We start from the raw sequence: 26,840 nt of genomic DNA on the forward strand, positions 1-26,840 counted from the left end.
TTAATTGTACTGTGTGACTAGAGATTCTGATCTATATCTATTAATGTCTGGGAGTTTTCTTTTTTTCTTTCTTTTCCTCTTTCTTTTAGACTTGCTTTTAGGTTGCTGTGTGGTAGCGTGGCCATTTTTTGTAAATGGTTTTTGAGTGTATTCAAAAGAATGCATAATCTCTTAATTTTGGTCCCTATATGTGTTTATTGGTTAAGGTTCTTGATAATATTCTTAAAACTCTTTATCTTACTAATTTTTTTCTGCTTGATCTATCATTTGTTAAGAAAGTATATCAAACCCTCCCACTGATTTTCTTCAATAAAATATTCATAATTCTGTCAGGTTGCTAAATGTATGAGATTATGTTAAGTACCTATAAATTCAGAACAGTTAATTTTCTGGTGAATTGTGTCTTTTATTTTTATCTTTGCCTTAAAATCTGTTTTGTCTGATATTAACAAATTAACATAAGACTTAACCATTTTAAGTGTGCAATTCAGTGATAGTAAGTATAGTCACACTATTATGTTATGACCTTTAAATTTATTTGTGTCATTCTAGTTACTAAATAGCATTTTACTTCAAAAGAAAAGATAATGCTTTTTATTCTCATCAATTAGGTCATTTATTTTGATAGTTGCATTGTCCCAGGTTGGCTAGTGAGGTCCTCTTAAACTAGTTTCTGTATTCTTTTTTTTTTTTTTTCTTAAATACCTTATTTTATTTATTTGTCTATTTTTAACATGGTGCTGAGGATCAAACCTGGTGCCTCACACATGCTAGGTAAGCGCTATACCACTGAGCCACAGCCACAGCCCATTTATGTATTTTTTTTTAATATTTATTTTTTAGTTTTCGGTGGACACAACATCTTTATTTTTTTTTTTTTTAATTTTTATGTGGTGCTGAGGATTGAACCCAGCGCCCCGCGCTTGCCCCGCGAGCATGTTACCACTTTGAGCCACATCTCCAACCCCGCATTTATGTATCTTTTGACATGGCATTCTTTGAGTACTTTTTCCCCTCAGATAGTTTCTAGTATCACAAAATATTCCAAACTCATCCTTTACTTTCCCTGGCTAGTTCTGGAATTATTCTCTTTACCTCAGAAGTCCAAATTTCTTTAGTGAAGAATGGTATTTAGAAGTGAATAGCTAGGTTCTTGGTGTGACCACTATTGTTACTGAGTATCAGTACTCTAGGTCCTTAGAACATACAGCTAGAAAATAGCTTATATTTATACCTTAATTCCAATTCACCTACAAAGGGTTTCTCCTAGTCCCTCCCTTTCCCTATCCATAACTCCTTTCTCCATTAGTGAGAAACTAGGTGCTCGGTGTCTCTCACTCATATGTGCCCAACACATACACTTTTATGCTAAAGCATTTGAAAAAAAGTTGTGAGCCCCCTGCCACTTCATTCTTGAATATATCACATGCATCTTCTAAGAACATGGATATTTTCCTTTATAACTACAATATGATTATCATACTTGAAATACTTCTTTACTCATAGACACATTAATCCAGTTGTCTTAATAATGACTTTTGTAACTTTTTCTTTTACTGATGAAGGATCACATTACATTTAGTTATCATGCTTCTTTTGTCCCTTTTTTGTTGGTACACAGATTGAAACCAGAGGGGCTTAACCACAGAGCCACATCCCCAGTCCCCTTTTTTTAAAAAAAATTTTGAGACAGTTCTCACTAAGTTGCTTTAAACGTGTAATCCTCCTGCCTCAGCTTCCTCAGTCCCTGGTATTACAGGCATGCACCACTATGCCTGGCCCTTTTGTCTTCTTTAATCTAGAAATTTGCATGTTTGCTTTGGAATTATATGTTTGTCTTCTATGACATTAGCATTTTGAAGAGATCGTGCTGTTGTTTTGCAAATTTGGGTTTGTATAATCATTTTCTCATTGTTAGATTCAGGTTAAATATTTTCTGGTGGGCATACTGCTTAGGTGGTGACATGTCTTCAGTGTTTCCCATCAGAAGATACAAGATAGCATTTTGTCCCTTCATTGGTAATATAAAATTGGATCCTTTTATCTCCTGTTCATCTAGTGACTGTAGCTTGCCTTAGTGGGTTAATACAATGATGGTTACAAAATGAAATACTAGAATTTCTGTATTTTTCTTTCTTTTATGTTGACTAGTTTGGCATTCTCTAAAGAACAACTCTGTTTTGCCTCTGAGCTTACTTTACTTATTTTAGTTACTTTGGTTGTGTGTTTTTTAACTCATTGAATCTTTTTTTTTTTTTTCTTTTTTTTTTTTAATATACTGGAGATTGAATCTAGGGGCACTTACCTCCTGAACCACTTCCCTAGCCCTTTTTATTTTTTGTTTGAGACAAGGTCTCACTAAGTTCCTGAGACTGGCTTTGAGCTCGAGGTCCTCCTGACTCAGCCTCCCTCCTGGGATTACAGGCATGTGTCATAAAATTTTTAAAGTTTAGTTGGGTGTGTTTTTGTTTTGTTTTGTTTTTCATTTTTTAGTCTTATTTGGTTCTTTTCAAATATGTATGATTTTTATAGAGTGTCTTGTTTTTAGTTTCTCTATTTCAAAAGTTCTTGGAAGTTAACTACTGACACTTTTGTCTTTTTGCCTATTTTGCTTGGAGGCTTGTTCCCTAGTGATTTTGTGGTTTTTGTTTGTTTTGGTAAGAAAAACCTTAATTTTCAGTAGTTTTATTAGTGCTTTGCCTAATAGAAGGCTAGATGGAAATTCAGATGTGTGTATGTATATATTTGTGTGGTATTGGAGATTTGGGCCAGGATCTTACACATGCTAGGCAAGTGCTCAACCACTGAATTACATCCCTAGCCCTTCAAGTACAAGTTTTTCACAGAAAGCTTGATTATCATTTTTAAAGTTAATACTCAAAATGATTAATCAAAACAGGATAACCTTTTATGCTGCATCATGACCTTATTTCTTACCTTCCTATTCTATTTCCTACTTGGAAATTAGTTTCACGTGAAGTATGATGTTTCTTCACATAACTAAATTTTTATGCCAGCATGAAACACTACATTCATCATGGCACAAAACTGGCCAGCCTTTAAGGTGAATTGAAATGTTGCCACATCTCTTTCATGATTTCTCATCATTTGTGTGTATAAACATCACAGGAAAACTAATTTTAACGTTTTGTAGTCACTCGTCTTAAAACTTTTTTAAGGCAAAAAAAAAAAAGTTTCTATTTGTGATTTTTATGTGTGAGTATAAATTCTTAGTTGATGTTACTGATATCTGTTGAACTAAAAAAAAAAGCCCTAGTATATTTGTCACTGGAAACTTGCTTATTTATTCAGTCACTGTGCTAGGTGCTAGGAGAAAAAATACTCCCTGCCCTCAGGGAACTCAGATTCTCTTTGAGAAATCAGATTGATTATAACTCTCAAGTGTGATGAGTACTCTGTATAATTAAGCCTCTGAAGGAGTAGATTCCTAAATGTAGATTTTTTAAAATATTTTTTTTAGTTGTAGATGGGCACAATATCTTTATTTATTTATTTTTATGTGGTGCTGAGGATTGAACCCAGTGGCTCATGTGTGGAGGCAAGTGCTCTATCACTGAGCCACAACCCCAGCCCCTAAACGTAAATTTTTTGACACGTCCTAAAAGTAAATTTATAAATTTTGTTATAAATATAGAAGTATAATATGCAGATAGTCTTTTAATCAACACAGGAATGGTAAGTAAAATAGGCTAGTAAATAAAACACAGTTAGTGCAGGGATGAGTAAGTTTAGCCCATAGCCCAGAGAGTAGTCTATTAATAGGAGGTTGTAGTCATTCCATTTAGCAGGGGCTTCTAAAAATCAGGTGAAGAACTTGCTTAACCTGTTTATTTGCTGGAGAAATTTGTTTGTTTCTCACTGAATCATTTAAAAGTCTTACAGAATGAAAAAAGCTTAATTTTACAACAAATATAAACACTTTCAATCACTTATAATTATTATGTTTCTTAAGTTGATAATGCTCAGAAAATGTTCTTTTTAATTTTTAATGTAAGAAATGCTTGCTCTCTAAGAGAAGATTATAATGTTGGGGAGCAGGGAAGAAGAAATGCTTTATGAGGGTCTGTCTTCTAATTCTTTGTCATTGCCTAGCTACATGACTGCCCAGTGTTTGAGGATAACAGTCAGATGTAAAAATTAACAACAGACTTAAATTATTTCAATTTCTTATTGTAGGAAGCCCAGATTCTACGTCTCCTTCTACTAGTCCTACTTTCTGGAACTATAGTCGTTCTATGGGGGATTATGCACAAACTTTAAAGAAATTTCAGTATCAACTTGCCTGTAGGTCTCAGGCCCCATGTGCTAACAAAGATGAAGCTGATCTCAGTTCTAAACAAGCTGCAGAAGAGGTAAATGGAAAATTAAAATGACAATATTTATGATTTCCAGATCGCTAGAAAATTGTCTACTCCTGGATCATTTTTTTTCTATAATCTCCACTTTTGCTAGATAGAACTATAAATCTGGCACTCATTAAACAGTGGAAAGGCTCCTGTTTTACTTTGTGTACCAAAAACTAAATTATGTTGTACATTTTTACTCTTCATGACACATAGTTGACATTAAGGCTCTGCCTAAAAATTTTTTTTACTTACATTATAGAAAGCCTCTCAGGTATCTAATTGTACTTAACATATACCAGACTCTTGGTTTCAAAATACATTTGGATTAGAACATTTGGCATTCTGTAACTTTATCAGTTTAGTACCAAACAAAGGATTTTTGGAGTATAAGGATTTTTATTTTGTTCTTAAAAGCAAGAAAAGTGTTCTTTAAACTTACCAACATAAGGAACTTTAAAAGATATATTTATGTGTGAATAATAGCCATGAGAGAATAAGTTTTAAAATATGGAATATTAATTAAATGAATATTGATGTTTTGGGAGATTTTTTTTAAACTTCAAATATTTTTGAAGGTGCAGGAAAGAAGAATGATTTTTGGCAAGATTTTTCCTCACTGTTTATCTTAAACATATTTTTAATAGGTTTGGGCAAGAGTGACTATGAATAGACAACTTCTTGATCACATGGATTCTTGGACAGCTAAGTTTAGAAATGTAAGTTCTGACATTACTGTTAGGACATATTTGTCTCTTCATATACAAAGTGTCTATCAGAGTCAATTATTAGAATGTTAACATTAATTGTTATTAAAAGTATAATATGAATGATACATACATAAGAATAAATATGACGTTCACCTTATGCTGTTGGTTTTCATGATATTGTTTTTCCTTCCGTATTTAGTAAATCAGTGCATTTAGAGAAGATAAATAATATATTTAACCATGAGGATGCTCTTTCCTTTTCCAATTTTTCAGTTGTATTTTCCAGAAAACTTTTCTGTCGTTCTATTATGTACCTAGAATTGTGAGGGAAATAATTAAGAGGAACCTTGTCCTCAGAAAATTTAAAACATTTAGATGACATATCCTTGAAGATATTTCAGAATATATAATTTCATTGATTTCTGTACAGAAGAGCCCTCTAATCTTTGGCCTGTAGGTCAATTCTCCTATATCCAGAGGGGATTAGTTTCTGTTTTCAACCCTGTCCTTTTGCCCCACTCTCTGTAGCACTTGTATGTTCCAGGTTCTATGGGTGCCTTAACCCCCCTTTCGCTACAGGTAGCTTTACTATATTTTATAGTAGTGGCGGCTGCTGCTGTATCTTTAAACAATCATCCAGCTTCTCTCCATCTTCTCGAACTATATCAAAATAACTTGTACTCAGTTTTTATTCACTTTCTATAATTTTTTAAAAATATTTATTTTTTAGTTGCAGTTAGACCCAATGCCTTTATTTTATGGATTTATTTTTATGTGGTGCTGAGGATCAAATCCAGGGCCTTGCACATGCTAGGCAAGCACTCTCCCACTGAGCCACAACCCCATCCATTTGCATATTTAACTCTAGACTTCAGGTAGCAGCTACTTTCATTCTTTTTCACTGTACTTTATGGTTCTGTTAATATTCAAGCCAATAAAAAATTCTTAAAGAGTTGCTTGTAAAAATGAAAATAATTATTGGAGAAACATTTTTTAATTATGTATAAAAAATATATACCTTATTTCTTCTTAGTGGATCAATGAGACAATATTGGTGCCACTTGTACAAGAGATTGAGTCTGTCAGCACCCAGATGAGACGAATGGGTTGTCCGGAGCTACAAATAGGAGGTATGTGCAGTAGAGTTCAGCATTTCATTTACTTTCAATAAATCAGCCAAGTGGAAACTACCTTCTTATAATGGCCTATTAAAAACTTCCTTTGTTATCTTCAGGTGAAGAAAACTAAATTACTATAATATGATTTTTTAAAAATGTAACAGCTTTATATAATTTGACTACCATATAGTTAGCACATTTTAAATGTGCAGTCCAGCAATTTGAGTTATGCAACTATTTCCACAATAAGTTTTAGAACATTTTATTACCCAAAAAAGAAATTCCATACCCCAATAGCAGTACATTTTCTCCAGCCCTTTGCAAGTATCAGTCTATTTTCTGTCTATGGGTAGGCCTGTTTGGGATATTTCATTTAAATGGTGTCATACAATGTGTGGTTCTTTGTGACTGGTTTCTTTCACGTATGTTCTTATGTTCTCAATGTTTATATTTGTGATTGTATATCAGTACTTCATTTCTTCATGTGGCCAAGTGGTATTCAAAATGCATCTTCCATATTTTATTTATTCATTCATTAGTTGATAGGTATTTGGATTGTTTCCATTTTGCCTACTATGAATAACGCTGCTGTGAACAGCCCTGTGCAAGTGTTTATGTGGACATATGTTTTCTAGTGATATAGAACATCTTCTCATGTGCTTTTTAGTCTTTTCAGACCCTTTACTAATTTTTAAACTGGGTTATCTTTTCATTGAGTTGTATGTGTTGTTAATTCTATACACAAGATCCTTTTCAAATGTTAAATACAACATTCTGTAAAGAAAGTAACCGTAAGTCACTACTTAAAAGTAGACTGAGTGCTGTGGTGCATACTGGTAATTCCAGTAGCTAGGAAGGCTAAGGCAGGAGGGTGGCAAACTCAAGACCAACCTCAACAACTTAGTAAGGTCCTAAGCAATTTAGTGAGACACTGTCTCAAAATAAAAAGTGACTGGGAATGTAGCTCAGTGGTAAAGCATCTGGGTTTGATTCCCAGTTCCAAAAAAATAAAACTCTCTGGGTATTATAGCACACACCTGTAATCCGAGTGACTCAGAGGGCTTAGTCAAGAGGATCACAAGTTTGAGGACAGCCTCAGCAATTTAGAAAGACCCTGTCTGAAAATAAAAAGTGCTGGGGATGTAGCTCAGGGGTAAAACATTCCTGGGTCCAATCCTAACAGATAGGTAAATAGATAACAAACTAAGGTACTTTGTGATATAATTTGCCTGAAAAATATATATTACACTTACCATTAAGCAACTAGATTTCAAAATGAAAAATGAATATTTTAGCCAGCTCCTTCTATAGATTAAATTTTTCCTTGAAATACAGTATTTAGGATTATGCATTAGCACTCATTTACACTGAACATTTTTTATTCAATCTTTATTCTTTGGACTAAAAATAGAAATGTGCATTCCTGAAGTATTTATTCAGTATCCAGATATTTCATATGTAATTAACACATGTTCTTATTGCTTGGAAGCTGATATTGCTCCATTTTCTGGATGAGGCTACTGAGACCCAGAGAGGTTAAATAAATTACCCAGCACACAGAGCAGTGATTTGGGGTCAGACCTCTCTGGCTCCAAGGCCAGAATGAATAATTTCTTGGTCTTGGTAATGTTAGTGAATCTATGCTTAATCCTTTTTGTGGGGTGGGCAAAGGTACTGGGGATTAAACCAGGGGCGCTTAACCACTGAGCCACATCCTCAGCTCTTTTTTATATTTTATTTAGAGACAGGGTCTTGCTGAGTTGCTCAGAGTCTCACTAAGTTGCTGAGGCTGTCTTTGAACTTGCCATCCTCCTGTCTCAGCCTCCTAAGCTGCTAGGATTACAGATATTTGCCTCCAGGCCCCACTGGAGCTTTCTTTATGAGCTGTAAAGATAGATACGTATCACAATATGTTACTACTGTGATGGGCTTGTTAAAAAATAAAATTATGGGGCTGGAGATGTGGCTCAAGCGGTAGCATGCTCGCCTGGTGGCCCGGGTTTGATCCTCAGCACCACATACAGACAAAGATGTTGTGTCCGCTGAAAACTAAAAAATAAATATTAAAAATCTCTCTCTCTCTCTGTAAAAAAAAAAAAAATATATATATATATATATATATATATTAAAAAAATAAAAATAAAATTACTTTGGTTGATGACTACGGAAGATATATATGGGACCTGGGGCTGTAGCTCAGTGGCAGAGCACTCGCCTAGCATGTGTGAGGCACTGGGATCGATCCTCAGCACCACATAAAAATAAACAAAGTAAAGGCATTCTGTCCATCTATAACTACAAAAATAAAAAATTGTTTTTTTATGTCACAACCAATTATTATGTTTGAGGGAACTATGTTACCTGTATATAACAATTGTAATTTGTATAATTTAAGAAATGTGAAAAGTACATATTTAGAAACTGAGAAATATGTGTATATAATACATATGAACATATTTTTAATTAAATAGAGATTATGTGGTTTTGTCATATTTTTCCATTTTGTTAAATATTCTCCAGCATTATTTTTATGGCTAGACTGTATTTCTTATTTACATTTGTTATCTATTGTATTTAGCAAATCTCTGTTATCTAAAATTTAGGAGAGTTTTACTATTATTAGTAATACTGTAGTGAATTTCCTTTTACCTAAGTTTTGGTGTACATTTAAAATCATTTCCTTAAGATAATTTCTTAAAAGTAGAGTTGTTTAACAAAATGAGTATTCCTTTCAAAAAGCATATACCAGTTTATGTGTTTTATATGTAAGAATGCCTTTTCCCAACATCAGGTATTACTAGTAAGGTTGGACATTTTCGAATTTTTTTGGTTTTTAATTTCTTTTCTTAGTTGTCTTTCATTATATAAGAGAAATGATTTTCATAAAGTCTGCTGATCCTGGCATAACAGCCAACTTCTAATGCAGTTTATTTTGAAAGCTGTCATGTGTCTATTTATACATATACCATGAAAATCTTATACATATTACTTGTTTATAGATTTGTCAAAATGGATTTTGTTTGCTTCTTTGCTGGGGCAGGGGGGTCCTTAACCAGGGGGGGTCCTTCAGCCTTTTGGCCTGAAATGATAAATTGTAGGTAAAGTGCATAACACAAATTAAGATAAATTATTATTGCTTTTATTTATCCTTCAATATCTTTTGAGTACTTGTGTAATTGATACTCATATGCATTGGGAATACAATTACCCAAAAAACGGCCCAAATCCCTTCCCTCTTTAAACTTTCTTTATTAGGTGAGACAGGCAATAAAAATAAAATGATTAGTGCTAAAAAGGAAAAACCACACAGGAGGATATTACTGTTGTTATTGTTTATAGAGGACAGTCAAAATCTGCAATAGAATGTCATAGAAGACATTATTGACTTGTGTGAAGACCTGAAAGTAGTGAGGAATCAGCTGTTTGAACACCTGAAGAAGAGCATTTTGAGAGCCCCTGAAGAATAATCTGTGTTCTCTGTATTTTGTTTTTAACAGAGGCCAGTATTACCAGCTTGAAGCAGGCTGCCCTGGTCAAAGCCCCTCTCATTCCAACTCTGAATACAATTGTGCAGTATCTAGACCTAACACCAAATCAGGAATACTTGTTTGAGAGAATCAAAGGTAACTATTAACTTGAATGGGAAAAATGAGAGCTTCTTCATGACATTGGGATTTTATAAATGAAGAAAAATAAAGAGAAACATTTTTTAGAAAAAATTAAGTGTAACCATGATCTTATGTTTTGAATATATATTTAATTAAGGCTAAATGAAGGCTTATACCTGAAAAACTCTTGGATCCTTTATCTTATGTGCTAAGAATTGTCAAAATAAAAGCCTTGAATGTGTTAATAATAATTTTATTTTGAATAGGAACCTTAAATATGAGCCAAATAGGGTCAAGTGAATATTTCAACTTATTTTCTACTCTTAGATATCAAGAATGGGTGCCATTACAACATTCTTTATATAATATCTACATGCTGACCTTTATCTTTCTTAATTTTTATCATTCCTATTTAATATTTTGCTACCTTATGTTTCTGTTGTATTCTTATGATTTAGGGAATATGTCATCTTCTGAGGAGAATGACTTGAATCGGGAAATCAGCCTTCCAGACATTTACACATACTCTTCTTATGAATTCTTTGTAATTTGGATAAACTTTGTAAAATGTTCTCATCCCTAAAATAAGTATTAAAAATAGTATTTTATTATTCATATTTATCATAAATCTTAATTTGAAAATGTTGCAGTGTTTTCCCTTTCCCTTAGGTTTGAATTTGGGGTTCAGGAATAAGCCTTTTTCATGACTTTGTAAGAATTTTTCACATATGGAGAATTTCAATCATACAAATCTAGGAAGAATAATCTGTACAACCCTTTTGTACACATCACCCCACCTTAACACCATCCACAAATCTCTGGGCAACCCTTACCCCATCCATACATATCCCCCCACCTACTCTCTGCCTTTAAAGCAAATTCTATATATCCTTACCAGTTACCTATAAGTATTTCCTACTGTATCTCTAAAAGGTGAAGACTTTAAAATACCATCATTCAGGGAGGCATGGTGACACAGCCTTAATCCCAGTTACTCCAGAAGCTAAGGCAGAAGGATCACAGGTTCAAGGCCAACCTGGGCAACTGATTAGCAAAATCCTATCTCAAAGTAAAATAAGAAGGGATGGGGGTATAGTTCAGTGTAAAGTACCCCTGGGTTCAATCCCCAGTATTATAAAAATTAAAAGACAAAACCAAAAACCACTCAGCTACACCTAACTACAACATAGTTATCACACCTAATATTTTTAACATTTCCTTTTTAACATTTCCTTTATTTCATGAACTGTCCAGTCTGTATAAGTTCAAATAAAATTTCTTTTTTTTTAATATTATTTTTTAGTTGTAGTTGATTGGACACAATACCTTTAATTTATTTATTTTGATGTGGTGCTGAGGATCAAACTCAGGGCCATGCATGTTCTAGGTGAGTGCTCTACTGCTAAGCCACAACCCCAGCCCCAAATAAAATTTCTTTTAGGCTTTAGGGTTCCTGTTCATTCTCCCCTCAAACCCCTTGCAGTGTATTTGTTGAAAGACTATATTGTTTGCCCTATAGAATTGCCCTTGGTCTGGGTTTTATTGAGCATATCCATGGTATAATTTTACATGACCCTCCCTCCGTTTTCTGTGGTTCCTGTCAACTTGGGTTCAGAGTTTTTGGCAAGATTGCCTCATAGATGACAGGGTGTTTGTATATCCAAAAACAATGTGTAAATATATTCATACAGGCACACATATATATACATATAAGGTAAATATATGTGTATATATACAGTATGACATATCAAATATACAAAGAATTTTAAAAGAATGTGATGAACACTGTACCACCAGGATTGAACATTTAGAAACATTTTGCCACCTTTGATTGTCTTATTGTCTTTCTCTGGTGCATATACTTTTTTTTTTTTTCGGTACCATTTAGAAGTAACATTGCAGATATCATTACATTTACTTTTTCAGCATGCATTTTGCTAAAAATAAGCTTTTAGGGCTGTGGGTGCAGCTTGGTGGTAAGAGCACTTGCCTGTCCAGTGTAAGGCCCTTGGGTCATTCCCCAGCACCACAAAACCTACATAGATAAAAGAATATAACTTTTATGTAGTCATGATAATAGTTATCACACTTTAAAAACTAACAGTTCTATAATACCATCTAATCTAAAGTCTATATTCAGATTTCCCAGTTGTTCAATGACTTTTGAAGAATCCAGGGTTCTTATCCCTCATATTAGATTTGTCTAATACTTTTTTCACAGTGATCTTTAATTTGATCTTTCATATTCTGTGTTTATTTTGGATGTTTTGTTCAGATTTTTAAGATGATGTGCTTTCCTTATTGTAATCCTTTAGCCTTTTTTTTTTTTTTTTTTTGGCATGTCTTTAGCTTTTTAATTTGGCATGTTTTAGGGGGATTGGTTTATTATTTCCGCTTAGCAGGATATTCTCCAATTCCATTCATTTATTTGCAAATGCCATAATTTCATTCTTCTTTAAGGCTGAATATTCCGTTGTGTATATATACCACAGTTTCTCTATCCATTCATCTATTGAAGGTGATCTAGGTTGGTTCCACAGTTTAGCTATTGTGAATTGAACTCTTTAACTTTTTTAATGTCGTCTTTGTTTACACAGAACTTTCTCAGGGAGGCTGTATGAGCTCGTTTAGATGGAATAGAGGTGGAGACTTCAAAGGACGAAAATGGGATACAGATCTGCCCACTGATTCTGCTGTAAGACCTTAATTGAATTTTTTTTTTCAGTTTAATATTTTGGATACTAGACTGGTGGTTTTGTTTTTCCATTGTAAAAATAGGTATTTAAAAAGAATTTTGAGGGTTCAGGATGTGGCTCAAGTGGTAGTGCATTCGCATGGCATGCGTGAGGCACTGGGTTCGATCCTCAGCACCACATAAAAAAAAAAAAATAAAGATATTGTGTCCACCTAAAACTAAAAAATAAATATTAAAAAAAAAAAAAGAATTTTGAGGGCTGGGGTTATGGCTCAGTGGTAGAACACTTGCCTAGCATGTGTGAGGCACTGGGTTTAATTCTCAGCACCACATATAAATAAATGAATAAAATAAAAGTCCATAAACAACTGAAAAAAAATGTTTAAAAAAAGAAGAATTTTGAAACTTAATGAATTATGGTAGGCCCAGTGTCTCAACCCAACTGGTTAATACTTTTGTACATTTTTTTCCCATGTACTTAGGTGGTCCTATTTTTTAGTGTTTTTATCATACTGTAATCATTCCTGTACATAAAATTATGTAGCCTGAATTTTTTTCATTTTTTGCAATATGTAAGAATTTTTTTGTTTTTACACACTGTCATTTAACTGTTCTATATTGGTCATAGAAAACTAGGAAACTTGTGGTGGGGAAAGAATTTTTGTTTTTCTATCTTAATGTTGCAAGGAATATTATCATGCTTATTTCTTTCTTATCTGGGATCAACACTTTAAGAAAGATTTCTAGCATCAAATTTACCAGATTAAAAAGCATATAAGTTTTTGTTACACTTAAAAGACTTTTTCAAAATCCTTTTTCCTTTTCGTTTTATCTAATAATTATATGTGAAAATTAAGTTTTAAATGTTGATATTCAAGTTGAGAATTGGATATATGTGCATTTTATCTTGGTTTTGCTGAGTTAATGAGTATGAATGATCCACTGAACAAAAAAACAAGAAATATCCTGCTTTTCTGGGTGGCTTTATTTCATTTTGTTTTGTTTTCTGGATGCTTTTGGTTTTATGAAAAAAAACAAAAAAAGGGGCTAGGGTTGTGGGTCAGCGGTAGAGCACTCGCCTCGCATGTGTGAGGCCCTGGGTTCGATCCTCAGCACCACATAAATAAAATAAAAAAGTAATGTGTCCACCTACAGCTAAAAAAAAAATATTAAAAAAAAAACATTAAATATTTAGGGTAGAGAAGTTTGGTGTTTAAACTGTCCCTACCTTATATGACCCCCACTCCCTAACACACAGATAATGAGATAATGGTACCTTTGTAGGCTAGAATATTTTATGTTTTTTTAATTTGAAAAGGAAACCTTTACATCAAAACTTACACTTAATGATGGTAAATACATTTTTTTATTTTAAATTTTTAGTGGATTATTTGAACTAAGCCTAGTCTCCCTTCTTAAACATAGTGTACGATTAAAGAGGAAATGATTCTATTAGTGAAATCCTTATCTTTGTTGAAAATAATACTTTTAAAAGAGTAGATATGCTACCTGAATTATGACTTTTTTATCTTTTCATTTTATAAATTTTATCTTAAGCATAACTTCTTCAAAGCAATTTTGCTAATTCTCTCTTGAGGGAAAACTTTGTAAGGGATACATCCATAGTAGATTTCACGTTAACTTTGAACAATTGTTTTCTCATCTTCAGATCATCATGCATGTATTTTGCACCTACCTTGATTCCAGATTACCTCCACATCCCAAGTACCCTGATGGAAAAACATTTACTTCTCAGCACTTTGTTCAGACACCAAATAAACCAGGTATAGATCTCTCCTAAAAGAATGTGTTGAGATTTACGCATGAAATATGTCTGGTGTTTAGTTTTTTAATGTAACTTTTTTCTTCACAGATGTTACAAATGAGAATGTTTTTTGCATTTATCAGAGTGCTATCAATCCTCCACATTATGAGCTGATCTACCAGCGTCATGTCTACAATCTTCCAAAGGTATTTCTACATATAGAGAAGTCACTGTTACAGAAGGTCATGGGTGACTTATTTTGATAATGTTTTAAATTAGTATCTGTTTGGAGAATAGTAAGAGTTTTTTTATTATTTTTTTAATATTTATGTTTTCGGTAGACACAACATCTTTATTTTATTTTTATGTGGTGCTGAGGATTGAACCCAGCACCCTGCGCATGCCAGGCAAGCACACTACTGCTTGAGCCACATCCCCAGCCCCAGTAAGAGTTTTTTTTTTTTTTTTTTTTTTTAGAATATTTTTTTTAAGAGAGAGTGAGAGAGGAGAGAGAGAGAGAGAGAGAGAGAGAGTTTTTTTTTTAATATTTATTTTTTAGTTATCGGCGGACACAACATCCCTGCTTGTATGCGGTGCCGAGAATCGAACCCGGGCCGCACGCATGCCAGGCGAGCATGCCACCACCCGAGCCACATCCCCAGCCCCCCAGTAAGAGTTTTAAATTAGGGCAAATGTGTTTCTTTATATTATTATTTTCTTTTGACTATAAAAGTAAGAAAAACTACTCATTCAGAGGCAGCTATAGTTAACATTTTAGTGTTTTACCTTTTAGAAACTTTCATTTTTATCTTTTTGTGTATTTTTTGTGGGTTAAAAATCATTGTTCTGCTTTTAAAATTAACTTTATATTATAATTTCCTATTCCTTAGAAATACTACTTAATAGCTATAAAAAACATTAGCCAAGCATGGTGGTGCACATGTGTAATCCCAGCAACTTGGGAGACTGAGTCAGGAGGATCCACGTTTGGGGCTAGCTACAGCAACTTAGTGAAACCCTGTCTCAAAAAAAAAAAAAAATAGCTTGGGATATGACTCAATGTTAAAACACCTGTGGGTTAAATCCTCAGTACAAAAAAAAAAAAAAAAAGATGTGATTACACATCTTCAGTTTCTTGAGTAAAAACAACCTAAATCAGAATAAGTAGATAAAAGTTAATCTGTAGGGGCAGGGGTTGTGGCTCAGCGGTAGAGCGCTCATCTCGCACGTGTGAGACCCTGGGTTCAATCCTCAGCACCACATAAAAAATAAATGAGTGAAATAAAGGTATTATGTCCAACTACAACTAAAAAATAAAAAGTAAATAAAAAAAGTTAATCTGTAAATTGAAAATGTAAATTAGCTATTTTTATAGACCAACAATTACAAAATAATAGTTTGATTTTAGAGCTAGCAAAATTGCCTAGTAGTCCTGGTAGATAAAATAAATTTATATTTAACCTGTTATTTGCATATTAAGGCATGATGTAATGTGTTTTGAAGAATAACTAAAAGCTTTTTAAATTCTCACTCTTGTTCATGTATGAGTTTAGGGCATAGAGCACTTTTTGTGTGTAGCATACGGAGACACCCGTTTCAGAGTAACTCTCCAGGCCTCACTCAGTGCTGTTACTATGCATGGAACTCTCAAAATGTCAACTTTTTGTTTATGTTTTGGGTCTCGGCTTTTAAATCTTTCCCTTGAGGAGGTCTCTGCCTTGCTGGTCTAGGGTACATGCCTTCTAGTGTTCCCATAGTATCCTACAACCCTCATAATATTTCCTCACACTCTGTTGTATCTCTTCATTTTCTGTCTGCTTTTCCTACTTGATATTAAAGCTCCTGAATTATGTGTACCCTTTCTGTCTTAACTTGCCACAGATATTTCCATTTCCTCACACAAAGTGTAGACATTTTGTTTAATGAAGGAAGGAAAATCTGAATTATGTGGAATTCTGAGTGGTAGGATATGAATTGATAAGATCTGCATTTATCTGCCAGACTGAATCTTTTTAGATTAATTTAAATTTTCTTTTTTGTCTTGGTTCTAGGGCAGAAATAATATGTTTCATACTTTGTTAATGTTCCTCTACATCATAAAGACCAAAGAGTCAGGAATGCTTGGGTAGGTATTTAAACATAAGTACTTAATTTATTTGCTGTTTTTCTTCTCATATTAAGATTTTGAAGACAGCAACATCACCTGATTAGTGAACTGAACCTTCAGTGCAGTTTCTGTTACTAGCTCAGTCCTGTCATTCACAGACTATCCCATCTTGGGCAAGTCCGTTAACTCCTCAGAACCTCCATTTGTTAATTGGTGAAAGGCAACCGGACCACATCATTGGCTTTACACTTGTGTCTCCTGGAGGAATAGCTCTGAGATAGATAAAAATTGGGCTTATAGCCAGCACAGTGGCTATTAAGGAGACGGAGGCAGGAGGCTCACAGTTTCAAGGCCAAAGTGGGCAACTTAGTGAAACCCTGTCTTGGAATTTTAAAAATTAAAAAATAAAAATTTAAAGGGCTGAGGGATGTAGTTCTGTGGTAAAGCACCCCAGGGGTTCTTCCCCAGTACAGGGGATAGAAGGTGGAATCAGGCTTTTGCCACTTGAAAACTAGGGGGAAAAAAAACCTTGGGAGTCCATTATTTCCAAGCTATTTCCTCTCAGACACAGAATATTCCGTAAAATGTTTGTACTTGCAGAGAACTAAGTTGGTACCCACTCCAAAGTATTGTTAACTGGGATAGACAAACTAGTCCATTGAAGTTTTTTGGGGTTTTTGGGAGGGTACTGAGGATTGAATTCAGGGACACTCAACCAGTGAGCCACATCCCCAGCCCTGTTTGGTATTTTATTTTGAGACAGGGTTTCACTGAGTTGCTTAGCGTATTACTTTTGCTGAGGCTGGCTTTGAACTTGTGAATTTCCTGTCTCAGCCTCCCAAGCCACTGGGATTATAAGCATGTGCCGCAGTGCCCCCCCCCCCACACTGCATTAAAGTTTTCAGCTTGGTAATGGAGCTCACATAGTATTACATTGTGGTATTGTCATTTTAATGATTCAGAATTTTAGTATATCAAACAATACTTGAAATAAGTTGACCTCTGCTGATCTGGGAATCGAAAGATTAAGCCTGAAGACCTGGATTCTGAGCCTAGTTTTGCCACCGAAGGATGATGAAATGTAAAGGGAAGGGCTTCAACCAAAAGTTCTGCTTTTGATAGGCATGCTCTGCTTCTGATAGGCATGCCTTTGTTTAAAAAGATTTTGTTTAAGCATCCTGTTCATAATTTAGAGGTTACTCATGTTCCAGAAGTAAACTGCATTGAGCACTCGGAACATAGCTGGTGTAAATTGAGATGCTAGTGTAAAATGTATACCAGATTTCAAAGACTACCAAAGAGAGTATCATCTTAGTAATTTTGTATAGTAGTTATATGAAATACAACTTTGGATGTATTGAGTTAAATAAAATATACTCTTAAAATTATGCCAGGTACAGAGGTACATGCCTGTAATTCTAGTTTGGAGGCTGAGGCAAAAGGATCAAAGTTTGGGGCCATCCTGGACAACCTAGCAGTACCCTAACTCAAAGTAAAAAGGGTTGGGGATACAGCTCAGTGGTAGAGCCCTTCCGTAGCATGCACGAGGCCTGGGTTCAATTCCCACTACCACAGTAATGATAATTTCTTTTTACTTAGGTTTCTACTAGAGAATTTCAATTTTTTTTAAATTTTTTAATATTTATTTTTTAATTTTCGGCAGACACAACATCTTTCTTTGTATGTGATGCTGAGGATCGAACCCAGGCCACATGCATGCCAGGCAAGTGCGCTACTGCTTGAGCCACATCCCCAGCCCAAGAATTTCAAATTATTTATGGCCTGCATTTGAGGCTTACATCATATTGCATTTCTGTTGAACAACAATACTCTAGAGAAGCAAAACTCCTGTCCTTAAATATATTAGATGCAAAAGATTAACACAGATATGAAAGCTGGGGTTGTGGCCCAGTGGTAGAGCACTCGCCTGGCACCTATGAGGCACTTTCGATCTTCAGCACCACATAAAAATGAACCAATAAAATAAAAGCAATACAATTACAAAAAAAAAAAATTAAATAGATATGAATGTAAATTTATAAACAAATATAAACATTTATTATCTTTTTTATAATACATATTTTTAGTATAAGACAGGAAAATAACTTTTGCAGGGCATGTAAACTAACACAGCTCTTCATTCTTCTTTATTCTTTTTAGTTGTAGATGGATACAATAACTTTATTTATTTATTTTTATCTGGTGCTGAGGATCGAACCCAGTGCCTTACACATGCTAGGCGAGCACTGTACCCCTGAGCCACAACCCCAACCTTCTTCATTCTTTTTTATTTATTTTTTTATTTTTATTATTATTATTATTATTATTATTATTATTATTATTATTATTATTATATTGGGAGGGTACCAGGGATTATAGGGCACTTAACTACTGAGCCATATCCCCAGCCCTTTTTATATTGAGACAGGATCTTGCTAAGTTGCCAAGGCTAGCTTTGAACTCACCATACTCCTGCCTCAGCTTTTCCAGCTGCTGGGATTACAGGCATATGCCACCATGCCTCGCTGTTTGTTTGTTTTTAACAAAGGGGGAAAAACTTTGAAATTAAAAACCTTTTTATAGGTTGGGGTTGTAGCTCAGCAGTAGAACGCTTGCCTAGCACAGGCAGGGCCCGGGTTCCATCCTCTGTACCACATAAAAATAAAGGTATTGTGTTGTGTCCATCTACACCTAAAAAAATAAATATTAAAAAAAAAAAAAAAACTTTTTAATGTGATTGACATATCTTTTATTATGCTTTCTAAATCATTTGAATAGTTTAAAACTACCATCTTATAACTTTTTTTTTTTTTTTTTTAAAGAGAGAGTGAGAGAGGGAGAGAGAGAGAGAATTTTAATATTTATGTTTTAGTTATCGGCGGACACAACATCTTTGTTTGTATGTGGTGCTGAGGATCGAACCCCGGGCTGCATGCATACCAGGCGAGCACGCTACCGCTTGAGCCACATCCCCAGCCCCCATCCTATAACTTAAAGGCAGTTGAATAGCTCAAATAAAGTCTATTTGGAATCATGACCTTAAAGCTTCAGATAATCCAAATATATTATCAGTTCAATGCCAGATATTTGTGCAGTTCCTGGAAATAGATAAATGTTTTACTTCCAAAAGAGGAGGAAAAAAATTGCACAGTAACTTAAATGTTCTGTTTAGCAAAAGACATAAATAAAATTTAGTGATAAATGACAAGCTGAGACAAGGCATTACATACTGCATTACATACAGCAAACTCAAGTTAATATCCATCACATATAAAGAATGCATAAAATTAAGTAGAAAATTAAAATATAGAAAAATAGCAACAATATCAAAGACTTTTTTTTGCAGAAAAATGTTGTGCACATGCCTAATAACTACCAAAAGATGCTTAACTTCATAAACAATCAAGCCTAAATTAGAATATTTCTTCCTAGCAAATGAAGTTTAATTGTTTGCATTATCAGGTTATGAAAAAATAGGGCATTACATTTGACAAATTACCTATTTTGATGCATTGTTTTGTTTTGTTTTGCTGTAGTGGAGATTGAGGCCAGGGATGTTCTGCTAGTAAACTACATCCTCAATCCTCCTTTTTTTTTTTTGGCCAGGAGTCGGTGGGCAATGAAGTAGGGCTGGGGAGACCAGGGATTGAACCCAGGAGTGCTTTACTACTGAGCTACATTTCTAAGCCAATTTTTAATTTTGATTTTGTATTTATTTACTTTTTGGTACTAGGGCTTGAACTCAGTGTTGCTCAACCACTGAGCTACATCTCCACTGTTAATTTTTATTTTGGGACAGAATCTTATTGAGTTGCCCAGACTAACCTCAAACTTGCAATCCTTCTACCTCAGTCTCCTGTAGTTTGGATTACAGGTTTGCACCACTATGCCCAGCTTGAAGGTATTTTTGGTAATATAGCTAGGTTTTTAATTTTTATCACTTAATACATTCTCATAATTTCTAAAGTCATATAATGCTAAAAGTTCATGACTCTCATAGTTCCAAACAATAAAGGTATACAGCACTTTCTTCAGTCTTCACTTTCAGACATTCTCTGTTAATTTCTTGTTTTGTTAGATGAGTGATTTATCTCTTTTGTAGTCCTTCTATTTTCTATTCCCCTTGTACTTCCAATATATTTATACCACTCTCTAGCGTAGATTTGTATTTGTATAATATGAATTATGGTTTAGTTTAAGATCAATTAATAGGAGCTGGCGTGGCTCAGTGGTGGAGTGCTTGCCTAGCATGTGTGAGGCAATGGGTTCAATTCTCAGCACCACATATAAATGATAAAATAAAGGTTCATCAATATCTAAAAAAATTTTTTTAAAAAGTCTATTAATAATAAACATGCAAACTTACCAAAGCATTTCTCCGTAATAATTAGTAAATTCCTAATTCAAGTCAAGCAAATAAAAGTCTCTAAGAGGCCTCATCTCTATAGACTCCACTTTTAAAATTTAATTGACTCTTTAATCTTATTTATTGAAGTTATTCTGTTAGCTCTCTTTATTATCTGGTATAATAGTTCTCAACGTCCACTGAAAAATTAATTTTCAACGCTCCATAAATCTATTTATTGTAAACTTGGGTTTTAAGCACAGTTAAGAAAGTAATTACTGTTACTAGAATTTACCTGATAAGCCATGTGTGACATGGTCCATTGCCAAGTAGCAGTAAATGTCATCAATTAAACATATATTCTTTATAAGGATTCTTGTTTTTGTTGTTAGTTAAAGACCTTAAATGCTTGGTAAGCAGTTCTGCTAAAACTTGTTTTGTTTTTTCTCTTTATAGGAGAGTCAATCTTGGTCTATCTGGTGTGAATATCTTATGGATTTTTGGCGAGTAGTTGGTTATTTAATTCCAAACATTTGGACTTTTATTTTATTGAACCAAGCTGAATCTAAGCATCTTTGAGTCACTCCCTCTCCTGAAATAAGATACATATGTGTATATGTTATAGATTCCTTAGATTTAACCAAAAAAATTAGCTATTGTGAAACTTTCTTGTGAAAATATACTCTATATCTTCTACTTTAAAAACATTATCTTTGATTTTATGTTGCATTTCAGAAATTTGAATTGACTATAAAACTGTAACCCTTTGGATTTTTGTTGACACAAAGTAGAGCAGTTCCTTTAATTAAATAAATTTAAGAACCCTTTTTCTTTGTAATAAGAATGATCTACCTCATTCTTCCACCACAAACATTTTTTTTAGTTATGTTATTCAGTAGTATAAGTACTTAAAAAAGAAAATTGCTAATTTAGTTTGTTTTATCTGTTTTCCCAGTGTACTGCAAATCAGTCTAAAGCTCGTATTCAAAGAAATGAAATTAGTTTCTAAGTTATGTTTTAATTAGTCCATGTGTGTTTACAAAATATTATTAAAAGAGGCTCAACAGTGTTGGCATTTTAAAATGTCAGCACTAAGATTAAATTTAGTTGGTAGAACTATTTGGATTTTAGTTAAAAGTTTGAGACATTAAGAAAACTGTTGACTGCTTTGGTTTTAGCAACTCAGTTTCACTGTTCCATAGTATTTTGCTGTTAGTTCCGTTCTTTAAGACTATAGTGATATGCTATTCATTTAAAGTTTTTAGATACAGTATTTTAGAATATCTAGAATGAGAAGATATCGAGTTTTAAGTTTTGCTTGACTCTCCATCTTTATTTTCTACGTGTATATGATGTTGCCAGCAGTGGCTTATGCTTTTCTTGATTGACATTTTATTAGAGACTGCTGCTTCCATGACCTTTCTGCAAACCTGAAAGTGGCTTAAACCAATATCTTCTAAAGTATTATATATGCGTCCCCTTTTGTATAATTTGTAAATTGTTTTTCAAAAAGCTGTTTCTGTTTTTAAAAGTTGATGTCAAAAAGAAAGGAACTTTTAACTGTTTTCAATATGTTCAGTATATTTAGTATGACATTTTAAAGGAAAATAATATTTAATCATGTTAAATATAAGAACATGTTAAAATTTAATTATGTTTTCAAAAGTTATCCGGATGTCATGGAATAGCAACTGCTATGCTGTTAATCTACAGTGCTGTTTGTGTATACTTTATTAAAAGCAGTCCAAAGAAAATTTTTAATAATACATAAGACTATGTTATGGGCTGGGGATGTGGCTCAAGCGGTAGCACGCTCACCTGGCATACGTGTGGCCCAGGTTCGATCCTCAGCACCACATACAAACAAAGATGTTGTGTCCGCCAAAAAAGTGTTTTGTCTGCAGTGTGGCTAGACTCTAGGTATAGCTTTCTTACATTAACTTTTCTTTGCAAATGTTTTAGCCAGTTTGTATTTGTCTTCTTTCCTTCCTCTTTTTGGGTGGCTGGGGGGGTTGTTGTTGCTGCTGCTGCTGCTGCTGCTACTACTGAGGATTGAATCCAGAGCCTCATGCATGCTAAACACACACTCTCTTCCTGAACTGTAACCCCAGCCCCAAAGATAGCAAATGTTTTGGTCCTTGTGTTAAAATGAGTCAGTATCTACTAATATCTCTAAGTAAATGTTATTTCTAGGATATATGTCAAAAGTTGTTTTAATTGCTTGAATCATTGTGAGGTCAGATCCACTAATTTAGATTATGTGCACTATGTCATTTATCTTTTCTTCCTCTGTCAGTACCAGCCTTTACTTAAACCACATTTGTTCTTGAGCATACTTCATTTATAATTCAATTCCTCCTGAGACATAACAATACTATGTTGCTTTGCTTTCTCAAGCTCATGCATACTTTAAACTGATATTTTGATGGTGAAAACGTGTAACATGTAAGGGGACATTTTCTAAACTTAGCCTTGTAATATAAATCATTTACATGTGAACATTGCTCAAAGGGCAGTCTTTGGTACTGTTTCACTATATATGCGTTTCCTTAGCGATCTCATTCATCCACAGCTTCATTTATCACTTCTCTGCCTGATTCCTGAGATCATCACCAGGCACCACATCTCTCCTGAGCTCTGGTGTTACATTTCCGGTTACCTGTCAGACATTTCCAGTTGGGGATTGTGTAGACTCTCTACGTCTGGAACTGAATTCACATCTGCCAAAACTCGCTCCCTCTTCTATCATCCCTTTCTCTGTTCTTTGTACTACCAATTGCCCATCCTCAAAACTCTGGTGTCATCTTTGATTCCTTGAGCTCCCTGGGTCCCCAATCCAATCAGGCAGCAAAGCTCATCCATTCTTTCTTAACAATGTCTCTTGCAGCTGTCCCCTTCCATTTCTGCCACCACTCTGCTCATTTACACACTTATCAACTCACACAGGACTACTGCAACAGCCTAATTAATCTCACAGCCTCCTAATTGTTGCCATGCTTCCAGATTTTCCAATTCATCCTATACATTCTCTTCAAATTTATCTTCTTGAAACACCTGTTTGATCATTTCATTCCCCTGATAAATTCCTTAGCTTGACATTTAAAGCCCTCCACAATCTGGCCCCAACCTGGCCTTCAGCAACCAAATCCTTGGCTTCAGCCAGTGCAGGCTGCTCCCTGCTTACTGGGTTCTCTGCCTGCTCCCTCCTGCTCATCCTCATCAACTCTCTGGGGATTCCCCTCCCATCGCACACTCTCCCCCTGCCCTGAGACTCTCTCTGATTAAACCTGCTGTTTGGACCTCATCCTAACTATACCAGCTGGCACGCATTCTCCCCAAGGGCAGAATCTGTGCCCCTTTTTTGGCACTCAGCAGCCATACAAATGGACTCAAAAATGACTTTTAGTACAACAGTAGGTATCAGATCACATCTCCTCTTCACACAGAACTGAGTTTTTACTAGTTGGAGCTATAAACGCTGCCGTTTGAGAATACTTGATGGGTAAAGCTACCTTTTGGAAAAGGGGTGCATCCTCCTTTCTGAAGTACACCTGTGAGCCAGCCAAGCGTGCTAGCTTTCCTTTTGTGGTGAGGCAAGGCCTGAGGAGGAGGAAGCAGCCTGGCAAGGGAAAGCAGCAGCACTGCTTGAAAAGTAAAGCGTTAGGTAATTGATGCAGCTGAGCCATGTCTTCCTCAATGATGGGGGTGAAGTCCCTGCACCTATTCACAGCAGTACATTGTTTCAGATACTAAAGAGATTGCTGTGAGGTCCCAGGAGAGGCCTACCCATCCCTCTAGATATCTCTAATCATTGCTGCCCCTGGACTAAGAGTTGGGGCAAAAGTGTTGGAACATAAACAGGCTCTGGCAGGAAGGCTTCTGGGAAGGATCCATATAGGGCCTTGTCTGCCCAGTAGAATATGAGCAGTTTGCACAGCCAGCACCTGCTGTTCTTTGGCCCCTGCAACACTTCCTAAGTCACTGGGTCTGCCAGCACTTTCTGTCACGTCTGCAGGATTATTAGGCATCAGCTCTTTGCCACCTCCCTCATTTGATCCCTGGACAGTCATCAGTAATTTAATTTCCACATTGAATGAACTTCAGTGACCTGGGGTGGGACAGATTATGGCTTCCACAGAAGGGACACTCTGACAGGGTTAGGAAGAAGCAGCCCAACAGCAGGATAGAGATGGCCCAGGTGTACCACAGAGGGACAGAAATACCCAAAGGTATTTCTTAACAGTTCACATCCAGACTATACCAGACACTGATATGGATGAAATTCCTGTCCCCACCCCAGGCCAAAGTCAATATCCCTAAATTATTCTGCCTAGAAGAGCTGCTGGCCTGAATGGACAGGTAGGGACTGAGCTCTGTCACTAATTGGGGCAGAGAACTAAGCTTTCACGTTTAGGAATTTCTGAGAGAGATACAAATACTCTTTATACCTCAGAGATAATCAGGAAGTGTTGGTGAGAACATACAGGCATAATAATGAATGACAGTGCCTAAAAGCAGGTAAAGAAAATTACTTTGAAAAGTTTTTCAAAATAACAAGTTAGTGTAAATCTAGGGAATGGCCTCTTTGGCATTGGAAAGTAACTCTCATTCTTGGATCATGCTGAGATGGAGATATTCATGACTTTAAAACTTACACCCCACCCCAGCTGGCTCAGCCCAGCTGTGTCTACCTTCTGCTCCCTCTCTGCCTCCCCACCTCAGACTTGGCCCCACACAGACAAAACCACCCTTGTGTCCTGAAGGCTGGGCTTTATGGTATACCAAGAAATGCCTCCTTCCTATCCCACTTCTAAACTAGAAGGAAAAAATAACAACTCTGAATCAGACTCTGCTTTCATGAACTGCATCCCATAGGAGGAAAGTCAGAAGGTGACAATCTACTCTAGTGGGGGCAAAACTTGTTTTTCCAGAAGCAGCAGCCGGGCGTGACTCTTCCTCAAACACACGGCATGTAGACTGGAATCAGGCAGCCCTGTGATGGTTTTGGCCCAGAATACAGGCACCAGTTTACTGAACTCCAGCTCTGAAGAAAGGCCCCTGTGTTTCTGACAGGGAGGAGTGTTGTGGCAGGACAGCCTGCGGGTGGAGGGGTCCTGCTGCCTCCTGTAAGAGATACTGAAATCATCAGCCCTGAAACCTGGTGACTGGAGGTGTTACAAGGCTTCCATCGCAAATTAGCTGACAACCCTTAAAAATAAATTCAGTACAATGCTCTGCTGTCAGTTCAGTGTTCTGCATGAGTTCTTCATGTTCTTCTTATGCCCATCTTGGAAATTCTGGAAGTTAAGGACCTTAAAGTAGTGGTTAGACTCTGCTTAGGCCAAGTGGCTTTGATCAAACTCTGAGGCAAATCCCAGAAAACCAAATGCTGAATGTCGTCTCTGATGTAAGGATGCTGATTCATAATGAGGATGGGGGCGGGGGTGTGTGTGGGGGAGAAATAGACGAACTTTAGATAGGGCAAAGGGAAGCATAGGAAAGGGAAGGGACAGGGGTTAGAAAAGACAGTGGAATGAGACAGACATCATTATCCCAAGTACAAATATGAAAACACAAATTGTGTGACTCTACTTTGTGTACAACAAGAGATGTGAAAAATTGTGCTCTATTCATGTAATATGAATTGAATTGCATTCTGCTGTCATGTATAATAAATTAGAATAAATAAAATTTTAAAAAAAACTTGGAGGCAAATCTACATCCTACAATATGATGTCTCTTAAGTAAGACACTAGATATTTTCTGTGTGGTTAGAAAAATTATCTTTAATTTAAACTGCTTGGTTGCCGTATCTGAAAAAATTGCTTCTTCCCCCTCCCCATCTTTATTTCCCCACTTCCCCACTCCTAGTAGTTTGTGTTGGTGGGAACATACAGGCATTTCTGATGTGCTCCTCCTGCCCCTCCCCTGGCAAGTGCAGTGTTGGAGCACTGCAAAAACAAATCTAAGAAAACTGGAGGTCTTTGAGGGAAAGTGCATGCAAGGTGCTCAGTAAGTATTTGTTGAGTTAATAATTTGGCTAAGTAAACAATTCACTTGAAAAGCAGACCTTTCCTTTTCTTGAATTGGAATTTGGATGAATGTGTCTTCTCTGTTGAAGACCATGA

General features: G+C 35.4%; 1 protein-coding gene across 3 annotated transcripts in view; it reads left to right on the forward strand.

The window, feature by feature from the left end:
* Positions 1-26,137, forward strand: part of Tmem209 (transmembrane protein 209) — a 36,865-nt gene extending 10,728 nt beyond the window's left edge. For 2 of the 3 annotated variants that reach the window (XM_076833171.1, XM_076833179.1), the window contains exons 7-15: positions 4,198-4,373; positions 5,012-5,083; positions 6,108-6,204; positions 9,690-9,815; positions 12,398-12,495; positions 14,165-14,279; positions 14,369-14,466; positions 16,312-16,385; positions 21,169-26,137. In XM_076833171.1, the coding sequence (XP_076689286.1) occupies positions 4,198-4,373; positions 5,012-5,083; positions 6,108-6,204; positions 9,690-9,815; positions 12,398-12,495; positions 14,165-14,279; positions 14,369-14,466; positions 16,312-16,385; positions 21,169-21,223 (911 nt within the window). In that variant the 3' untranslated portion in view covers positions 21,224-26,137. Of the gene's footprint in view, positions 1-4,197; positions 4,374-5,011; positions 5,084-6,107; positions 6,205-9,689; positions 9,816-12,397; positions 12,496-14,164; positions 14,280-14,368; positions 14,467-16,311; positions 16,386-18,030; positions 18,076-21,168 lie in introns of those variants that run through there. The other variant, XM_076833188.1, reaches the window with a different exon arrangement.
* The last annotated feature ends 703 nt before the right edge of the window (positions 26,138-26,840 follow it).

The sequence above is a fragment of the Callospermophilus lateralis genome, chromosome 1 (genome assembly GCF_048772815.1).
Source record: "Callospermophilus lateralis isolate mCalLat2 chromosome 1, mCalLat2.hap1, whole genome shotgun sequence".
Taxonomy (NCBI): domain Eukaryota; kingdom Metazoa; phylum Chordata; class Mammalia; order Rodentia; family Sciuridae; genus Callospermophilus; species Callospermophilus lateralis.